The sequence below is a fragment of the Corapipo altera genome, unplaced genomic scaffold (assembly GCF_003945725.1).
Source record: "Corapipo altera isolate COAL_440 unplaced genomic scaffold, ASM394572v1 45, whole genome shotgun sequence".
NCBI lineage: Eukaryota > Metazoa > Chordata > Aves > Passeriformes > Pipridae > Corapipo > Corapipo altera.
This window is the reverse complement of record NW_020884877.1, coordinates 8,699,489-8,720,196: the sequence shown is the minus strand read 5'-3', so window position 1 is coordinate 8,720,196 and position 20,708 is coordinate 8,699,489. Positions and strand designations below refer to the sequence as shown.

Here is a 20,708-nt window from a genome sequence, read left to right as displayed (position 1 = left end):
ACTAAAATGCTTTTTTCTGGCCTAAGAGCAGAGCAGGAGAGTTTTTTTGTACATAGCAGTGGCAACCCAAATGGAAAGCATTTCGTAGAAGAGTAGAAAGCACTTCCTTGAGTTACATCAACTATCAGCAAGTAATTTCCTTCTACCTCAGGCCATGGCACCATGCTGCCCTTTCAAAATATACCTTCTCTAGTGTTTACCCTTTTTTCTGCCTGATGTCTTGATAGATGAAATTTTTCATTTAGTTAGCTTTTTCATTTCATTAGGTTTAATTTAGTCTTGCATGGGGTAATGTAGTTTCCAATGGTTTTGGTTTGGCCTGCAGGTAATAAGCATAATGATTGGTACCTTAACCCTGTGAATGCACAGCAGATCCCTATTGACATGAGATCAAACTTGTGGTTGTTTGGGGTTTTTAAAAGAAATTTCAATGTCAGTTCCTACCTCCAACCCCTCCCCCCAAGTAATGTGACATCTATACTGAGGTTAATCAATATCTGATTCTGCGCTTTTTGATTATTCACCTTTTGTTGTAAAAATTCTTCCTTTATACTTCTCACGTCTTCAAGCTGGTTCTCATACTTAGAAAAAACTTTTGTGGGATGGATATCTGAGCAGATTTGTGACCTGAAGGGTTCACCTCCAGACTTCCAAGAAGCAGGAGAGCATGCAGGACACAGTCAAGTCCCATGGACTGTTGCTGCACAACATGTTTCAGTATTAGTGGGTTATTTTTCTAGATCATGTCCTTCTCCTGTTCTGTTGCTACTAAGTTCACAGGCTGAATAGCGTAGGAAGGAACCATTCTGTCTGGTGTGACTAGTGGGCTTGGGGCAAAGCAGGGAATTCGGTGGAGAGAGGCAGATGCTAATTCTACAATTAGCCCAATTTCAAAATGCTGGTTTCCTTAGTGCCATAATAACAGCAAGACCCTGACTCTTCTGCACTGAAAGCTTAAATAGGGATCGTGTCCCTTCCAGTGCTGGGGTCAGGACCTGGCAAAGGGCAGAGGGACAAACAGAACAGAAGTGGAACTCAGCACTAGAAGTTTGCATCCATTACTGAAGGGTAATTGCACTTGCAAAGATTGCAAATAAAAACCTCAGTTAACTTGCTGTCTGCAGAAGGACCAGAACAGAGGATCAGGCGTTGATTTGTTTGGGTCTTTCATGTAATTACAATTTTTGTTGCTATCTGTAGTTGGCATAAATTCCTGTGTTCAAAAAAGGGGTTGTTTCTTTCAGTTGCCAGTTGTAATGCTGCTGTTGACAAACAGAGATGTTATAAAAGAGAAATCCAATATAGTGTAGTTAATCAGATGCCTTTTTTTTTATTACTTTATAATCTGCTCAAATGCCTAATTCCAAAAGCAAAATGACAAAATTGTTCGATCGAAGCTTCTGAAGTTTAATTCCTTTCTAAAAAATAGCACAGTGGTTTAATTCTAAAGGGGGAAAAAAAATGAAAATAACATTAAATACGGGACTAAATTTTTTTCAGCCGTTGCATCAAATAACTCACTGCTTATGACTGAAATGTACATCACAAAATAGCTGCAAAGAATAATTCTCAGTCTGAGTTTATAGTAAAAGAGCAAACACATTAAAGAAAAAGAAAACATACAGAAGAAAATGATTTCTTGCCGTCCTTCTTTTTCTGCTGTTCTGTAGGAAATATGGATAAATCATTAAGTCTCATAAAAAAACCTTTGCTCTCCTTTACTCATGGTTTGGTTTTTCTTTTCTCTTTGTATATAGCATATAGGTGTAGTGTGGAGTAGTCACTATGTTATCACCTGTTAAGTGTCATGTGTGACACATCCCATTACAGATTCTATGAAACCGGAGCCGTTTGAAGTAAAACTTTCCATTCAAGTGTCAATTGAAGCATGGGTTTTATTTGCTTTTTTTTGACAGAGATTGTTCTTTTACTGTCTCCTGAAATAACTCTGATATTTGTTTTTGTTTAGGAGAAGAAAAAGAAAGAATGTATGGCTAGAGGCTTGGAAGATAGCAAGCTACTAGGGAAGATGGGGAGAGCTAGTAAACGATGCTGGGAATGGGAAAAAGAGAGATTGGCCATGTCGCTGTGTGAGAAGATGCAGGGTGGGAAAGAGTGACATGAGAGAGAGGGGGAGACTAGTTTGTGCTGATCTAGGACAGTGGATCTGGAAACCGTGTGGGGGAAAAAAAATGTGGCAACCAGCTATGCAATAAAAAACTCTACTTTTTTAAATGCAGACAAAACCAACCAGCCAAAAACCAACACAAGACCAAAATGAAAACAAAACAACCAAAAAAACACCAACCACAATAAAAAAAACCACCACCAAACCCCCCGCATGTAGGAAACCTTGTATACAAACTCTATTAGAAGAATATAAATGTGAAGGTTTAAGGTGTCTGAAGTAGGCAGCACTGCCTGTAAGGATGTCCACAAAGGCAAGTGGGTGCTGGTGGCATGAGATTATATAATCAAATGCTAACACTTCCCAGGGACTTTACTGCCAGAGCACGAGAGGGATCTGCTTCAGGGTAACGCAGACTGTGGTGTTGGGACCAGCCCTCGCCTCATTTGTTATTGAAGTGGAAAGGTGTGTTGCTGTTTGGTTTATTCTGGCTGGGGGATGTGATGTTAGTGGTGTAGATGATCTTAGGGAAAAAGAAACATCGTTTCTGTTTTCTAGCCTTTACATGCTGCTCAAATGATTTTCTAGCTCTTCCTGTACCTCAGAAGTGTGGAGGGCCAGAAGGTGTCTTTAAACCGCACTCAGTGAGATGATGTGTTCTCCACCTCGGTGCCTGACCTGGATGTGTATTGGTTTGCATAAGTGCTGAATGTATTCAGACCACAACTAAAGTCAGTAGCAATAGTGCTGTGAGCCCAGGCCATGCTAGATGTTACATATTCAGAAAAGGAAGTGGAAGGTGAAGGAATCAAGCCTTGAGAATTTTAAAATGGGAACCTGAATTATCTTCATCCTCCTGTTTCAGTTCCTTGTCACAGAGACACAGACTGTACACATTTATCTTAAAATGACGTTACTAGTGTTTATTAAAAAAACCTTGCTACTAAGGTTTTGAGAAAGAGGCATGAAAGCTTTTTACTGCTGATATCAGGGTAGCTAGCAAAGTGTGTGCTCAGTATGAAGTGGGGGGAGTTGCTCTACATGTGGAAGAAAAGATCAGATATTTGCTGAAAGAAAGAAACTGGAGTTTTGTAAATAAAATTGTCATGATGCATTTGAGACATAAAATGTAAGTCTATTAGAATGTGCACATAGAGAGAAATAAGTTAACGATGGACACCTCTGCTATGGCATTTTTCAAGCCTAAGTGCCTTACTTTGCAGTTTTAGTAGTACTCCTTTTAGGTAATTTTTTGTATATGATTTTAATACATAGTCTGTTGCTTTAACCACTTTCATTAAAATTTTATGAGCCTTTTCAGAAAATCAGATGAGAAAATGCAAATAAATTATGCATTTTATTTAGTATGTAGTAGGTACAGTATTACTGTATGTGTAAACAAATAAAAATGTTTATTGATATAACAAACACTATGTTGAAAGATCCTGCTGTAGTCTATAAACCGCATAGGCTGTAAAGAATCACTTCAAGTTTAAATAACTAGTGCTGGATCAAACCTCTGGGTTTGGAACAATATAGAGCAACACTGTTAAAGGGATTAATTATCTTGGCTATTATAATTAAAGGGGGGGGGAACGTTATGAGTTGTGGGGCACAAAGATTGAAGCTGAAACCTTAAAACATTCCTATTCTGAGATCAAGTACTTAATATTTTATAAAATTCCATAGACTCTCTGCTTGCTTAGTTTCACCTTTAATACCCTTCTTCCCATCATGGAAGAACTCACAAGTAATCTTGTAAAATTCTGACCTGAGCACTCACCAGTCATCACAGTGCTATGTGTCGTTTTATACTGGTCCATCACCCTGCAAGATGCCAAAGCAACAGAGGAAGTACATGGAGGTAGTGAACATTCTTAGTGTTAAGAAATGTGGATCTATACTTGATTGCTTCAAGCCAAAATAACATGTTCACTTAAGTTCTGTTTTACAAGAAAACCCCAGCTTCCTAGCACCATTTATGCAGATCAACACATCTTTCTTTTTGTGGTGGTTTTGGGGTGGTTTTGGTAGGTTGGTTAGGCTTTCTATGGGAGTCTTGATAAAGTTCTGACACTCTTCTTTATTTTTAGTATTCCATGTCAGCTGGTGATTTGTACTTCTTGTCAACTGGAGATACAAGAATCTTCTCACCTAGAGTAAAAGATACAGTAAAGTGATCAAATGTAGACCAAAACTCTGCCCTTGTTTTTTTGAGCAGTTACTGACCTACCAGGTAGTCCTGCTCCTTTCAGTGTTCCCCAGACCTCAGTGACAACACGTGTCTGCAACAGTAACTCTTTTCAGACTTATATGACTTGGCATTAAAAGCTCTGCTTCTTTCCATCTTCAGTTTTCTTACAGGAAATACTTTATGATCCAAATTGGAAGAAGGGAACTTCGATATTTTTAAAGAAGTTTTTATAGCTAAAGAAGCAGAAGCAATAATTCTTCTCCAGGTTTAATGATGAGTTACATTTACAGTGCATGAAGAGTCTTCACTTGCCCTGTAATTTGCATTAGCAGAAAAGCGTGCCCATTTTATCAGTGATATTTAGAAAATGGAAACCAGGAATAGCTGCTCGAGTAAATAGCATTAATTAACAATGAGAATTCCAACAATACTAGAATGACTAATACTGAAATATACTTTTACAATTTGAGCTTTCATGTGTTTATAACCTTTGGTAAGGAATTGTTCTTAAGCTTCAAATAGAATTTCTTAGTACCTTCATATAAATCAATTGCCTGTAGTTTTCAGTTAAGCAGTTTAATTGCTTAATTAGACTGAGAAAACGTAGTGATTAAAATTTAACAGTCATATGGTATAAGGCAATATCAATATTAGTTCTTACTCAGGGTAGCTGAGTTTAGATCAAACTGAATGAACTAGAAGGCAGTATGTTTGTAATGTGCTTTAGCATATGGAAATATCATCTAAGTCTTCTCTAGAGTTAAGAGCACAGACATTGAAGAATGACAAAGTCAGCTATAAGACTGTATTAAAGCTGCCACAAAACACCAGCTCGTAATCAGAGGGCTTCTGCACTGAAACAGCTTTAAGCGTTGTTGGGTTTTTTCATAATCTGTGTTGGAAAAAATTAATCCATTCTGTGAAGAACATGTATGCAGGAAGGGACCACTCTTTCAGAACTAGCTTGAAATAAGCAAATACCAAAAACAGTTTAAGAGAACATGAGGAAATTCTGTGCAGAGATCTATAGTCTTGCTACTCAAGAGAGAGCCAGTATTGCAGGAATACGGGTATTTTTGCTATCAAAATTTATCAGAGGTACTGAACATTAATTCTGTTTGGAGTTGGTATAACACCCAGTGCAGTGGCATTTTGGCCTGTGGTTAGAGAGGTTCTGTGCACTTTCATTACGCAGGTAATGAAGAATTGATAGGAACAGGAAGCAGTGTCATATTTATTTGGGGGGGGTTCTTGTTTGTTATTCTGGACATGTTTCATGTGTAACATATTCCAGGAAATTAGCATGGTCAGACAAAAAAATCTATCTGGCCTGTGTCCTTTTTCTGGTATCATCAAATGCTAATGCCTTATGAGAAATACAAATATATGTCAAGTTTGTCTTACTTTTCTCAAAGAACTCTCATTGCGTTCAAATATTCAGGGACTTAAAGACTGAAGGCAAGAATAGTTTCTATTTATCTGATAATCTTCAATAGATTTTGCTTCTCTTGAGTTTTCTTGCTTCCCTTTGAACACATGTGAACTCTTAGTATCCACAACAACAAAATATTATTCACATAAATGTTTATCAGGGTTATTACTGTGAAGAGAAATTATGACTGATTACCCATTTCTTTTTTTACTCTTCCAGCAAGATCTGAACCCAACTAGTAGTTCAGCTCCTTCCTGTGGGACTGCTTTTTCGCAGGGGGGCCAATTAAGGATATGGTAGAACCACCATTACATTTTTTATTCTAATAACATTAGTTTCAGTGTTTCAAAATCTGATTTTAGTTTTCTGCTCTGAAGTAAATTCTGTAGTATGTTTCACTATCCAAGATGAGGGTTGACATGCTCATTAAAGGTTGGGGGAAGAAGCTGTCAAGCAGTTCTGATTAACCATGTGGTAATATGCGTGAAGTTTGAAGAATTATGTTAATACTTCAATAATTGATTGCCTTAAGTCTGTACTCAAACACAGTATGGCTTCCTATGCATTATCTTCTTGAGGAAATGGAATGTCATGCGTTACACAAATTAACCAAATTTCCCTCTTAATGAGGAGAAAATACTGGTCCACAGTCAGAGAAAGACTGAAGAAGGCAAAAATATTTGTGGGCTAGTAACACAAACAGTAGTATCTAATTTTTATATTGTCATGGCCTTTAGAAATGCAACTGAGAAATTACGTGTTTGTAAGGAATGAAGTTTTATACCTTTATGTTGTATGACTGTATATATAGCCAAATATATTTGCCTTCGTGTGTAAGTAAACTGTGTTTATGCTCAGTATCTGGATTTTGAGGGCAAAGAAGGATCAATGTGCTCTCCTTTTAGTCTTAAAAAAGCAAAATATGAAGTTCAAAATGAGATTACTAGAAAGGAAGATAGGTATTGTTGCAAATGATTCAAGGTATTAAATGGCAATATGTCATTTGAAATATCACATTAGAATTTGAAAACTTTTAACCTGCTAACTCTCAAATTAGCATAACAGAAAAGGGTAACAAAAATACCTGTTCTTTCTATTTATTTGAGCTGTGTATCTGTCAGCGTTTCTTTGTGTGCAGATTTATTTCCTGGTTGGGTGATGATCAACAGTTACTCATACTTTGTGCATTTATGTCATTACTTTGTCTCTATGAAGGTGTTCTGCCTAGAGGTCAGGCCCTGCTAAAGGTAATGTCAGTGTAAAGCAAAAGCAAAGCTGTGATTAAGGATCTGCAGATTAGTATTTCAGAAGGTAGCATCCATCATATTTTGGATGAATTCTATCAGTCTTGACCAAAGACCCAGCAAAACATAAACAAAGGAGGAAACCATTACTTAAAATAAGAAACAGAACAAATCAAAACACACTATTTGGAAAGTGTTTTTTAAAAATTATGTAAATACCTGTTAAATTTTTTCAATGCTGTAGAACTAGGAAAAAGAACACAGTGAAAAATTACTGTAACATGGATAAGTTATCTTCCAAAAATATTTATTTTTATTTTTTTCATCTGGACTGCACTCGCCAGATGCACACACAAGATAAAAAATAATCTGGGGAAAACACTGCAACAAACTACTTTTGTGAACTGCAGTTGACAGAGGTGCTCTTGCCTCAGAAAGTTCACATGATGATGTATTTAAAGCACAAAGTAATATTTCAAAACTACTGATAATCTATGATGATGTGTCTTTATACTTCTAAAGCTATTACTTCTTTCCAGACGTTTGATTCCTTGAACTAAGTAAAAACAGAACTTTCAAAGAGTAAGCAGGTTCCTGCTGAAAGGCACATGAACCCATTCGTTTCTTCGTAGTCCTTTAGCAAGACCAGGATGTAGCTGAAGATGTCTTTCTGGATTGCTAAAATATACAAATCACTGCTTTGAATCCCCCGCGGGCTGAACTTACTGACATCTGACACTCCTGCTGTAACTTACATAAAATGAGCCCTTGTTGCTGGACTCTCTGTGGGGAGGTATGTGTAATGATGGAGTATGGAGCTTGCAGAGTGCAATGATCAAAAGACAGATACAGGTGCTATAAGCTGGCAGACACTGGAAAAGTGTTGATTTACTCCAGCTGAGGATTTGCTACTAGGTTTGAACCAGATTGAAAATGAACCAATGTGTTCCACTTCTGGAGTCCCTGTTACTTTGAGCACACTTAGGCTTTGATCTTGGAGTAAGGCTCTTGGAAGTTGCAGTTCATATCAATTACTTAGAACCCTGTTCTATGCCAAGATCACAGTTCAGTATTAATTTATGATATTTCATTGTACTGATGTATTTTGACTGGGTTGCTGTCTGTTTAAAAAAAACTGCCTGTTCAAAAAAACCTTCCTGTTACTGTAAGAACTTGTTCCTGCCTTTGTAATAGCAGATTTTGAAATTTCATCCAAGGATCCAACCACGATGAATTTTGCACCTGATCCTTGGTAATGTTTCAGTTTTCTGGCACGGTTGATTTAGAATCTGATTATCCAAGGGCATCCTGATCTACTCATAACTAGACTCTGGTCTAGTAATATCAAGTCTCAGCTTAGAGGAAACTTCTATTTTTCTAAGATATGCCATCTTGGATTTGTCTGTATTAAAATGTCATTTGGCTGTGCTTAACCTGTATTGTGATATCTTGGTTGCAGTATCACTGTGGCTGCTCCTTACCTTCCTGTTAAACTTGGACACATTTGGAATTTATCTTAATTTAGGGTAGTATTTTGATTAATTTCTCCAGAAATGTCACCATTGGTCAATTGGTCTTCTTGGACATCACCAAGAAGATGGAATGACCCTTTCTTCTCTTTTGACCCCACATTTCTACAGTCTGCTTTGGGAACATGTTTTTATCTACTCTCTGTTTATGGGGCTAGTGAAAGGGAACAAAGTAATGTCATTTGTACACAGACAAGAAAAATGGGTAAGAAAAGTTTGTATTCATTTGCTGTTAATCATATTCTAAGTTGTTCCATGTAGCAATTCTATTAACTTTTCTAATTTGCTATTTAAACACATTGTAGCAATACAGAACTGCATATTGAAAAGATCCTAAACACATAATTCAGTAATTAGTAGCATACCATTTTTAGGATACTAAAAATTGCTGCAGGAAAAACTAAACTTAGGGATCTGGGGAGGTTCCCTTTCTATGGGGAATATTAAAGGCTGGGTGCACATTTGTTAAACATATGAGGTTGTAACGAGTTTTCAAAAAACACAGATTTTTGAAACCATCTTTATTGGATATCTTACAGTCTTACCAGTGTTCTTTTAAAATACAACCTTTTCATTAAAATGACACATCATGACATACCTAGCAACGGAGCTGCAAACCTCTTAAGGAAGGGTTGTAATATACATGCTGAAACATATGTAAAGTGTAAAGCAGTAAATTGTATAGACTAGGCCTCAAAGTTAACCAGTATAGCTAAAGTAGTATTTTGTCTTTATTTTTGAGGAAGGCTGGGAGTGTTATCCAGTTGTGAATCATGTCTGTTAAAAAGCCAGCCAGATGTTATTGGGTGTGAGTCTGTATCTTTGCACACTACAGAAGAGTTTAGCAAAATCCTTTGCTGCAGCTGTTTAAAAGGAAATTTCCTTACCATTAGTTCCATGAAATGGACATATTTTTTCTAAGGATTCAGTTTTCTGGAAGAAAGCCTTGAAAATACTTTTCATGTTTTAAGACCTACAAAATAGGTCTCAGTACTATAGTCTTTTTTTTTTTTACTTATGTTCTCTCTGCTTACAAAACCCTCCATCTTCTTGAGTTTCTTACTGAACTTTGCAACTTATTTAAACACATAGGCTGAGGAACCTGTGTGAATATTCCTTTCTAGCTTTTGGTGAGTCAGTAGATGGGATCATTGTAGTTGCTGAAAATGTGCACATGGAATATCATGTACCTGTGAGAGTGCGTCTGCATTTCTGTTCCTGTACTTCAGGCACAAGTTTATGGCCAAGTATACCCAGATCCAACTAATGTTATAAGAACATGGAATGTAGATATAGAAATTGAGCTTTCCATCCCTCAAAGCTGAAGTGAAGGATGTAGTTCACAGCCTACTTGAGTGCAAAGCTTGAAAGCTTTCCTTTCAGTCTTTTTTGAGTATATTGATAAATATGAGAAAAAATTATTACCCAGCTGGAAGCATTTTTCCTGTTCCTCAGTTATTCAGATATGGCAAGAGGGAGAGTGAGAGAAGTTTCATTACAGAGGATAGTTTAAGGGGGGGAAAAAAGAAAAAAGTTGAAGCGTGTAAAAGCTTGGTCAAAGACCCACTATTACTTCAACTATGAGGCATCTATAATAAAATACTTTTATTGACTTTATAAGCATTCAGATGGTTTTAAATCTCACTAGGAAATAAAAAGGAACATTTCCTGGGGACTTTTCCCGAAAACCTTCATAATCCTTTCAAATTCTGTAGGGATTTTGAGATGTACAGGACAACCGTTTCTCTTAGTTAATAGTAGGTTTGACAAAATTCTGCATATTGTCATTCAAGAGTTGGATTTTTGGCATGAACTTTTCAAAACTGTGTCAAGACGAATATTACTAAACTCACAAACAAAGCAATTTCAAAAATATGCATGCCTTTGTGAATGGCCTTTGTGTTTGTGTGTATACAGAAATAGATTGATTACAGGTGTATATGTACCTTTTTAATAGGTTATCTGATGGCAACTTCAAGCAAAATGTGCATTAATTTTTTAAACTGAAAATTAACCCATGCACCTTCCTTTGAAATACATATAGATAAACAGAAGGAAATAGATTTTCGTAACTTCTTCTGAAAGTCAATCTATAAACTGAACCAAATGTAGATTAGGAGCAAAAGATGCAATTTCACTGTTTGGTCTGCTTTCTTTTGCAGTGCTATAAGGAACAAATTGTCTTGCATTCCTATGCTAATAGGACACACTAATCACTGGACAAGGTGATTCTGTTTTTTTTCAGGGTTTATGAATTAAGGTTATTACTGGAAATGGCTCATTTACTCTGTATGTGCCTGAGACAGAAAGTCTGAGTCCTCTGAAGCTTTTGTAAATACACGTTGCAGAATCTTCCCAGACTGAGATGTTTGCCTGTTTGTAGCTGGCTAATCCAGAAGTGGTTTCCTGATAAGGTTAATGCCCAGTTAATTGCTCCTAGCCTTGACACACAGTTTAATTGCTATTTGGGCAACATATGTTTGTTGCTTGCTCTGTGTAGAATTCTAGCGGATGTAGTGATGCAAACTACAGACTGGTGGAGGGCAAACAAAATAAATACAGTATTTTATGTTCTTTTAATTCAGGGCCAAGTGGATTTGGATGAAGTGTTTATTTAGTTTGCTGGCTGCTTCAGATGCTGTGGCATATTGATTCCTTTTATTACTAGCAGCCATTTAACCTGACCTCTCTCAGATCCAGTATTTTAAAAGCCATAAATTTTAACTTTACTTATGAGCAAGGACTGAAATGCTGTGAAAGCCTTTTTATTAGCAGAGCTTTGCCTTGCTCCATGTTCATGTGTCACCCATGGCAACAATATTTAGAGCATCTTAAATTAGAGAGACTGTTGGGCAGCTTGGTGGTGATGGGGTTAGCAATAAAAAGAGCTCATAAATATCTCAAGCATGTAGAATTCACTGATCAGACTGTGGGCAGGTGTACAAAAGCAACAAAAGCAATGTAATTATTAGCAAAAGGTATCCTTTTCCTGGTTATTTTGTTCAAAATCTCTCTTAGTGTTAATATTCACAGATAAGGAAGATTCATTTTTTAATTGCAAGTAAGTTGCTGATATTTAAATGTATTTTCCTTGTTGCCTTGGCTTGGCTTTTCTTTTACAATGATCCTCTTCCTTGTTGTTTCAATAGCCTAAATTAATCCCCAAACAATGCTTAATGCAATCTTTAACACGCAGATTATGTAAGTATTTATAAAAATGTGTCCAGGCCAAAACTTGATGCATAGAAATGACATACCACTCTTTGAAAAAGAAAATAACATGATTATAAAAGAAAATAACGTGATTATTGAATTTCTTTCTGCATTCACATGTAAAGAACTCAAAAAAGCTTTGAATTAGTGAAGAAAACACAAAGCTTAATATGAACTTTTTGCATTGTTACTTCTGATTTAAATTAGTAATTTTAAAAAATATTATATCAGGCTTAATGACTAAGATTGAGTAATAATTAGGAGCTTATTTCAAAGTAGGCTTAAGACTTAACAAAGTAGATCATAACCATGAATTTAAGCTAAGTTTTGGCTTACTTTCTTCTGTTCTGCTACTGAAGAAGTTTCCCTGTCTGTCCCACAAATTAAAGGTAATGTCTCATACCAGTGAAAGTGACTTTGTTTAAATATTAGTGCAGGGACTCTTTACTTCATGTTAAACTTTGGCCTGGGAACAAAAATGTTGGTTTAGTTTGAGAAGCGTAATTTATATGATTTAGTCTCAGAAAGTGTCACACAGTCTTTTAAAGCTGGATTTGACCTTTTCAGAGGGCGGGTGTGGAAGTAGAAATAAAGCAATCACAGGGCACTGGAATTTTTTTGCTACTACTCAGTTCCAGACTGATCAATTTACAAGGTACCTGAAATCACTATTTTCTAAAAACTGGACTTTTTCCTGTATGCATTGCTTCTCCTGTAGCAGTTTTCCTCCAGCAGATTGTAACAGCTATATCTAAAGTCAGCTTAATATGCATAAATATCCCTGAGGAGAAAGCCCCTGCTTTGTAGAAGATAAGGTAGCTTGATTTATATTGGGACCTGTTTGTATGACCAGTGCTTCAGTTTGTACCAACTAAAGGGAGAACACTAATCTGCTGGAGAAGTAGGGATTCAGATGCCTAGGAAAACTTTTCACTGGATGCAGAGCTGTACTGTGAAGTGGAAGGTTATGTGAGAGGTTAAACTTGTGTAACCAAATGAAGAAAACAAATTGTTTCAACAGAGAAGATCAGAGGGGTTTTGTGCAAAGAAAGTCTTGGCTGCATTTTGCCCGAGGTTCAGCACTAACCTGGCAAATGCACGTGCCATTTCACTGAGGCTTCTGCTTGAACCTCTACCTCTACCCCCTAACTCTTAGCTTTAATATTGGTGCACTGTGAAACTTGTTAGCGTTTTTGACATGTTTAATGCCATACATACTCTTTTTGGAATATTAACACATTTCATTGCAGTGTTGTTGCAGTGTTGTTTGTTAGTGATAAGGCTACAGAAAACAGTGACATGAGTGTACGTTTCTAAGGTGACAGTAGTGCATTTTCAGCTCTTGTCTAATGGCTGCCTTATTCCAAGCATTTCCTCTTCAGCTGGCTAAAGCTCAGCGTACCTTCTGGGCCCCAAATTGTGAACTGTCATTATTCATAGCTGAAATTGCAGTTTGTGCAAATGTGGGCTAAATTGCAATCATTATATGTAGTAAAATAGATTGAAATATCTGTAAATCTGAAGACTGTAGCTGGCTCTTTTAATCAGAGAAGTTGTTAAATTCTCCCATGCTTTGATTTCTCTTTATTAGATTTTTTTTTTTCTGTCAGGTGTGGGGTTGTTCTGTGTTCAGTATTTCTGCTTCTAATTTGGAATGCTTGGATTGAGGTATAATAAAATGAGCCAGACAATATATGTTGTCTTTAATATGGGAGTGCAAGATAGTGATTTTTCTCTTGCTTTTTATCAAACCCTTCATAATCTTTTCTGTGCTACCTGTATAAACTAGTGTTGAAGAAAAGGCTACAGTGTAATCTAAGGTTTTTCTACAAAAATGTTGTATTAGAGCTTTTCATTTGAAAATCGCAAGCTAAATGATGTAATGACTTTCAGATTCCTCTTTCCCACATCATTCTCTGCATTGAATTGATTGATGATAGAGGAAGTATCTGAATATAAAAATAAAAGTGAGAGGAAAAAATCCTTTGTAGTTGTGCATACTGTGAGTCTTACCAGAAATAAATGAAAGTACATTAAACAAAATGTGTCAGAAAGAATGGAACATGGAGTAATTTAAGTCCCCATATCATGTTGCAATCCTGTGGAGTGAACAGTTAGATCAGTTAGGTTGAGGAAGACCTGAGTTCAGTGAGGCCAAGTGGGGCACCATGAATGTTATTCAGGGTGTGTGTCCAAAGCAGAACAGGCACTGAGCTGTGCCTGCTTCCCTAGAAGCTCTTGGCACGTCTCACTCTGAGTCTTACCACTAAAGAAGTCCTCATTAGTGCTTCATGATCAAACAATTGTTTGCCTGGTAAAAGCAGTCATGTGCTCTCTCCAGCATCCCAGTATCCACAGAGCAGAATACTCATTGTTTTCGTAACCATTTTCTCTTCCCCAGTACCACATGAACCTCCATCATGTGCAATGCAATAGGAACCAGGAATGTGTGTGTTTAGGAGACTAGTAAAAACAGAGCCAAATTATTTATAATCTCTTACAACTTTGTGTTTATTCTATTTTCTCAGTCTCAGTGATGCTTTTCCTTTTTTTTTCCGTTATAGCTGTTTTTTACCTCACTATATCTTTCAAAATGTAAATAGGAAATTAGTCTAGCTCACACAGATGTGTTCCAGTAAATATTCTCCTTTAGGCATATTCCTATAGTTTTGGTTTTCAAGAAGAAACATTATCTAAAAAAGAAGTTAATGATAAATATATAAAATGTTTACTCTTTAGGGTGTCTTAGGAGTTGTATTTCACATAGAGTGGCAGCGATTCATGGCTTCTCTTATTTCCACTCTCTCTGCATGTGCCTTTGGGGTGGCTTGCATTGCCCACAAGGCTGTGTCATTTGTTTCTGTTTGGTTTTCATGACTGACATCTTGCTTTTGGCATATTTCCTTCTGCTGGGCTATAAAATAAAGAAAGGAGTGTGCAAATGTGGGAGAAAGATAATCTTGGAAATACCTGAAACTAATAATGATGGTAATAAAAGAACAGAAAGCATGTTTACTTTTACTGGTACATTAAGAAAAAAAAATAAATCTGTGTTAGCCATGTTGGCATTAAGCAGAAAATAAAGGTATGTGTAATACCGTCTTTTGGTTAAAGGAAGATCAGTTACAGATACCACTAAGAACCAGCAATTTGATTTCAGCCAGTCATAGGCAGGTGGTGACATCATTTGTTGTTTTCTCTCATAAATTCAGTAGAGATGCATAAAGTAATTCACCATTTATAAAAATAATAAAGTGGATGCTTCAGTTGGCTTTTATCATTGTACTACAAGAAGCAGTAAAAGGAAGGCTCAAGGATTTAAAATTCATAGAAAGAAGCATTTTTACACAGTAAACAATTGAATTTCTTGTTGCCAAACTATATTTCCGTATTCACAATCAGGTGGGGCTAGATACAAACACACATCATGTGTCCCCAGAAATGCTTGTTAATAACTTGTAAAAGATGAGAGGGTTTATTTGTTTGTTTGGAGGTTTTCTTACCCATGAGGAAAAATTCATGTTTTCAGGCTTAAGGCAGTTCTAACTGCAAAAATGGAAAAGATACTGAGATGGGCAGGAGAAGGAAATTTCCCTAATTGGGATGTGATACTTGTCCATTACGGAGTCTTGTGCATTTCTCTGCAAAGCACCCAATAATACATGCTGGCTGAGAAAGCAAGGGGACAGGTCGCCTGCTTAGGGAATCTCTTCAGCTCCTGTACCTGTAGCTGTGCTCTAATATGTGATTGCCACAGCCCTACGATGAAAGGAAAAAAAAAAAGGAATAAAAGCTGAATTGCAAAAAATATGAAGTTCTCACTGTTGCTTGTGAAGTTTAAGACTGAGTTATTACATTCTTAGAACTAGTAAGGTTCTTAATACTAATCTGTGAGTAAGGGCTCTCAGTAAGTCTTTGAATAAATGAGGACACCTCATATCGTGACCAGGTGCCTAAGGACTGAGTGTGGGGAGGCTGAGCAAACAGCTTGCTGTCTGTTGCATGTAACATGTGAGTGTGTCACTCCAAACTTTATGTGTTGGCTTGGATTTCCATAAGAATGGCCTTCATATGTTAAGGATAGTCTTCCAGTTTGAGTAATTGGCTCAGCATAACCAGCATTTAACCTGAGACTTTTTTTTTCAGGTAATAGAGCTTAGGGCAGTAATTCAGTGCAGTGGGATATGTGTCTAAATACCTTTGTGTGGGCTTTATATACAGCTCCTTTGGCCAGACAGGTGGCTGTAGAAGCAGCCTGGAGTCCACACCGGCTGCTGGACCTCCCAGAGCCGTGAGGAGGCAGGGACATGGCCAGTGCTTCCCTAGAGACACTGTAGTTGCCTTGAAACCATCCCCAGTGGATACCCCTCCTTGGAGGCTCGATACCCACCAAGTGTGCTGGGTGCCCACTGTCCGCAGAGGTGGGAACCGTAGCCCCCAGCAGCCTTCACCCCTGTCCCCAGGCAGCCCTTTTGGCCCAGCCTGGCTGGGTACTGGGCTACCCTGGGCCTGCAGCCCTGCCAGGGGGCTGCTGTGCCCTGTCTCCTGCCCAACAGCCCACCAAAGCAGGCTGCCAACTAAAAAATGCAAAAGCTTTTTCTCTGCTGATCAGTGGCTTTCACTTTGCCATCTTTTACACCATTATAGTCCCCTTGGTTTTGCTCCTTCCCAGCCTGAGATAGGCATCACAGTGCCTCTTACTGATGCTCATGTTTTTAGTGATTTTAAGCACATTTATGTTGTACATAGTCATTTCTCTAACTCTGTTTTAGCACTTGCTAATTTGGCAATAATGGTAGTCTCCAGAATGGCAGTCAGTGAACAGAAGAAGGTTGCACTGTGACTGAGCAACCAGTTTCCCTTAAACTTTGTCTCCACGCACCACCACACACACACACACCCCCAATCCCCCACTTGTTTTCAGCTACATATGAGTCTGTATGCAATAGAAGTGTAAATTGCTTTATGTAGGCACTACTGACAAGTCTTTATTTGGTGCCAAGTCTTAGCTTTTTTCCTCTTGAGTATTCACTGATCACACTTTTACTAGTTCAGAATTACCTGCACTGTAGGATTGCTAAAATCACAACATATAGTACTAACATATCTCTCTTTTCTGTGACCCTTGAATCCCTTCAGGTGTGACAGTACATGGACATGTAGGTGAAGAGCTTCTGTTATGTTCTCCTGTTGCTTGTGTTAGTATCACTTAAAAGTTGAAAGCAAAAGCACTTGTGTTTTCAAAGACAGAAGGCATATTGCAAGGCAAAGTCTCTTCCTCAGTGTTTCTATGACACATTTACTGTTCTGCCATATAAAAACTAAGTAGATGCTACAGAGGCTTTTAAATTAAGCTGTGAGTTTCTTCATTGATTGGAGTGCACGTATTCGTTGAACTTTGTTCTTTACCTATTCTACTATCATTTTATTAATATTAATTAACACAAATGCTGCCACAAAATAAAGGCTTTCTAAGGTCAGATAGTCAGGCTTTTAAAGAGAGGGAAGGTTTGGGAGACTTGGAAAGGTATTTGCTCTGTTTTTCTATTAAGTGCTTTCTTACGCCTACAAACAAGGAAAGAGACAGCAACATCTTTTATGTTAAGCTGTACTTTGTTTGTTTATTGAAAAACCTGCTGTGCATGTTGGCATCATAGCACCAGTTTCAGCTTGAAGAAAAAGGTTGGATAAGACTTTGAGAGAACTAATAATATCTTCTCACAGGAGAAATGTGTTTGAAAATATCAACCATTCATACAACCTGCTCATTCTAAAAAGCAAAACTCTTGTTGTGCAGCAGTGTTTATTTTTGTGAGTCTTAAGATAACGCTCCTTGAGACTGTTAGCAGTGTCCAGTTGGACATTGCTGACAATGGGGGAGGAAGCAACCCCATTCTTATCCCTGGCATAGGCTTTACAGGGGTGCAGAGCTAGCCAGCTATTGTGCATCACTTTGTCAGGTCTGTAAATTATGTGCCATTCCCTCCAAGTCTGAATGGGGATATCTGCTGAACTAGGTTTAACTTGATGTTATTTTTAGAACAAATTACATTGATTGCATACTATTTCAAAGGCCCCAAGTAATAAAGAACACAATTAAATGTATCTGACTAGTTTAATTTCTCTGTGTGGTTTTTGGTATAAAAATTTAACTATTTGTTTTCCAGACTGTTCTGGCAAAGATTTTGGTCCTACTCTGGGATTAAAGAAGTCCAGTTCTCTTGAGAGTCTTCAGACTGCCGTGGCTGAAGTTAGGAAGAATGAACTCCCTTTTCACAGACCCAGACCTCACGTGGTCCGGGGTCGGGGATGTAATGAGAGTTTCCGAGCTGCCATTGACAAGTCTTACGATGGACCTGAAGATGGAGAAGAGGGTATGTTGCTGATGGCACTTATTGAGGGAGCCACCATCACTTAGCACCGCTGAGGCCCAGCTCAATAAAGCACCATGAGCAAGTGATTTAGTCCAATTGAAGCTGATCACATTTTAAAAGCTGCTCACGTCTTCCACTGAATAGAGCTGTCTTTGCAGTACCCCATCCAACCTTGACTGGGTTTAGTGTAAAGTCTTTCACTGATCTCCTTTGGGGCAGGGGTGGGTTGGAGGATTTAGAACTCAATCCTTAAATAATTATGTTTTTCAACTTCAAGAAGCAGCTGCTTTCTTCAGATTACATTAAAAATTATCTTGCTTGTTTTACAATTCCCCCTTTTCCAACCAGGAAATTTGTTTCATGTTGTAGATAAGGCAGAGTGTATTGATAGCACCCTGCTGCTCATTCTGTCACCATGGGTTTATAAACCCCAGTCTGGAAATACATCTCGTTTAGCATGGAGCATAAAACTGTGCTTGGATCCTGAGCCCCCCAAATAGCAACAGCACAACTATTCTCCAACCAGACAGAACAGTTTATCTATTTCTTGTTTAGCCATTAAAATAGAAAGATTCCAGGGAGTGAATGAAATAATTTTGCTACATAGCTTGGTTATGTCAGTCACTAGAATCTCTTGTTGAAGTAAGCTCTCAGTGTTTGCATCCTAGCACACTGGTTTTCTTGAGCTGATGGAGGTTAATAAGCTAGATTTTAAGTAGAATAGTGCTTTACCGTGTCAGGATTTTTGAGTCAGGAATAATAACTAGAAAACAATTCACTAAAATAACTCTTTATTTAATTGGCAATACAAATCTGCTTGAATCCACTAGATCTGTTTAGTCTGCTTTTAAAATTATTCAATTAAATGAGTAAGTATTATGAGTCACTTGAGCACTTTGTCGACACTCATGCTGTATTTCACGTGTTTGTATTTCAGTGGCCCGTAGCCATCCTCACTGCTTCTTTTTCATTCTGTGCAGATGGTTTCTCTGATAAGAGCTCTCACTGTGGTCAAGAAGCTCAGAACGTGGAATCTGGCCCTCCAGGGAACCCTGAAATAGAAGATGCAGAAAGCAAAGCAAAAAAAGACAAAAAAAATAGAGAGAAAGAGAAGAAAAAGGGCAAATCTAAAATCAAGGAGAAGAAAAGGAAGGAAGAAAATGAAGATCCAGAAAAGAAAAAGAAGAAAGGCTTTGGTGTCATGTTGAGGTACGGCATTTTACAAAGCAAAACAGCCACCCATTCTCATCATAAGATAGGAAACAACTGATGCTTTCATAAAGTAGTGGAAAAATTATTTCACTTGGACTCAAATAATGTTGATGTTATTGAAAAAGAAAGCAGTTTATACTTTTACACCAAACTTGTAGCTGCGGCAGAAGACATTTGGCAGACAAAATGTCTTTTTGTGCCTTTGAAATGCATTCCCATATGTCAGAAAAGATTCAGGGTTTTCAGGCTTAAAACAAGTGTGTTTCGGTGGGGAAGGATTTGTGGGGAATATTTCTGAGTAATACAGGACCCGCTCCCACACTCGGACCTTTGCCTTGCTTATCTGCTTCCTTCCTGGGCTGCAGGGAGAGCAGGATTCCTTTTGTTACTGTAAACAGTCTATAACATTTGCAGTTGCTGAAAAACACTGGCTACGATAGAATTTTTGCTTTGTAGCTTCAGCCGTTGCCTGTGGTGCACAAAAGCTCACTGTTCTCCTTGCCCAGCATGCAAGTGTTTGGATTTCTTCTCTGGCAATTTGTTCTGTGGCTATTATACTCTGGAATCATCAGAGTTCTTCAGGCTGTTTCCTTGCTTTTGCTGGAACCTGTGGTGCTGTAGGCACTCTGGTTGTTATCACCCCTGCCTCAGGTACCTGTTGACTCTATTGAGGAATTAATGGTTTCCATTTAAATAGACCTTTGCAATTAATATAGGATATTTGATGAAATTTAAGGTCATCTGGAGTAGGTTAGACTGTATGACCATGTGGTTACTTGTGGCCCTGAACACTTAATGTCAGCTACTGGTGTTTCTTGGCACGCTGTATTGTAGACAAGCCAGATACGTATAAAAGCCACAGTCATTGTTTAGGCAAAGCTACATTTAACTAGTAATCTAAGACATTCATCTACCGGATCATTCACTGATAATGATCTTCATTAGGACATTAGTATATGAACTTGCATTACAGCTTTCTGTTGCTATGTCCTCTGGAGTGAAATTACTTGTGTTATATTAGCACGGAAGGTTTTAGCTGACCTTCTTCCTTGTATCAGCAATAGGAATCCTCTAAAAATTGTCCTATCAACTTTTGAACTCGGTAGAGATGTGTAAAAAATATATAGGCATGTTTATGTGCCAAATTTGCATGATTGCAACAGTTGTTAGTGTCCACGAGATGAAGGTGCATGGGTATACGAGGCTGCTTTCAAATGGGCCTCTTCAGGAATACGGAGGAGACTTGTATGCACACCAGTGCATTGCACATGCATTTGTGTTCACACTGTTTAAAGAAATAGGGCTTACCATGGAACAGTAGTCAAAACACTGAATAATTAGGAGGGTGACTTCAAAAACTCTTGTGTATCTTATTTTCATTC

The 20,708-nt window shown here is 37.8% G+C and overlaps 1 protein-coding gene across 1 annotated transcript in view; it reads left to right on the top strand.

Moving 5' to 3' along the window:
- Positions 1-20,708, top strand: part of PARD3B (par-3 family cell polarity regulator beta) — a 398,190-nt gene that overhangs the window by 238,877 nt on the left and 138,605 nt on the right. Inside the window, exons 17-18 of the mRNA XM_027636917.1 lie at positions 17,908-18,114; positions 19,095-19,323. Of these exons, the coding sequence (XP_027492718.1) occupies positions 17,908-18,114; positions 19,095-19,323 (436 nt within the window). The remainder of the gene's footprint in view (positions 1-17,907; positions 18,115-19,094; positions 19,324-20,708) is intronic.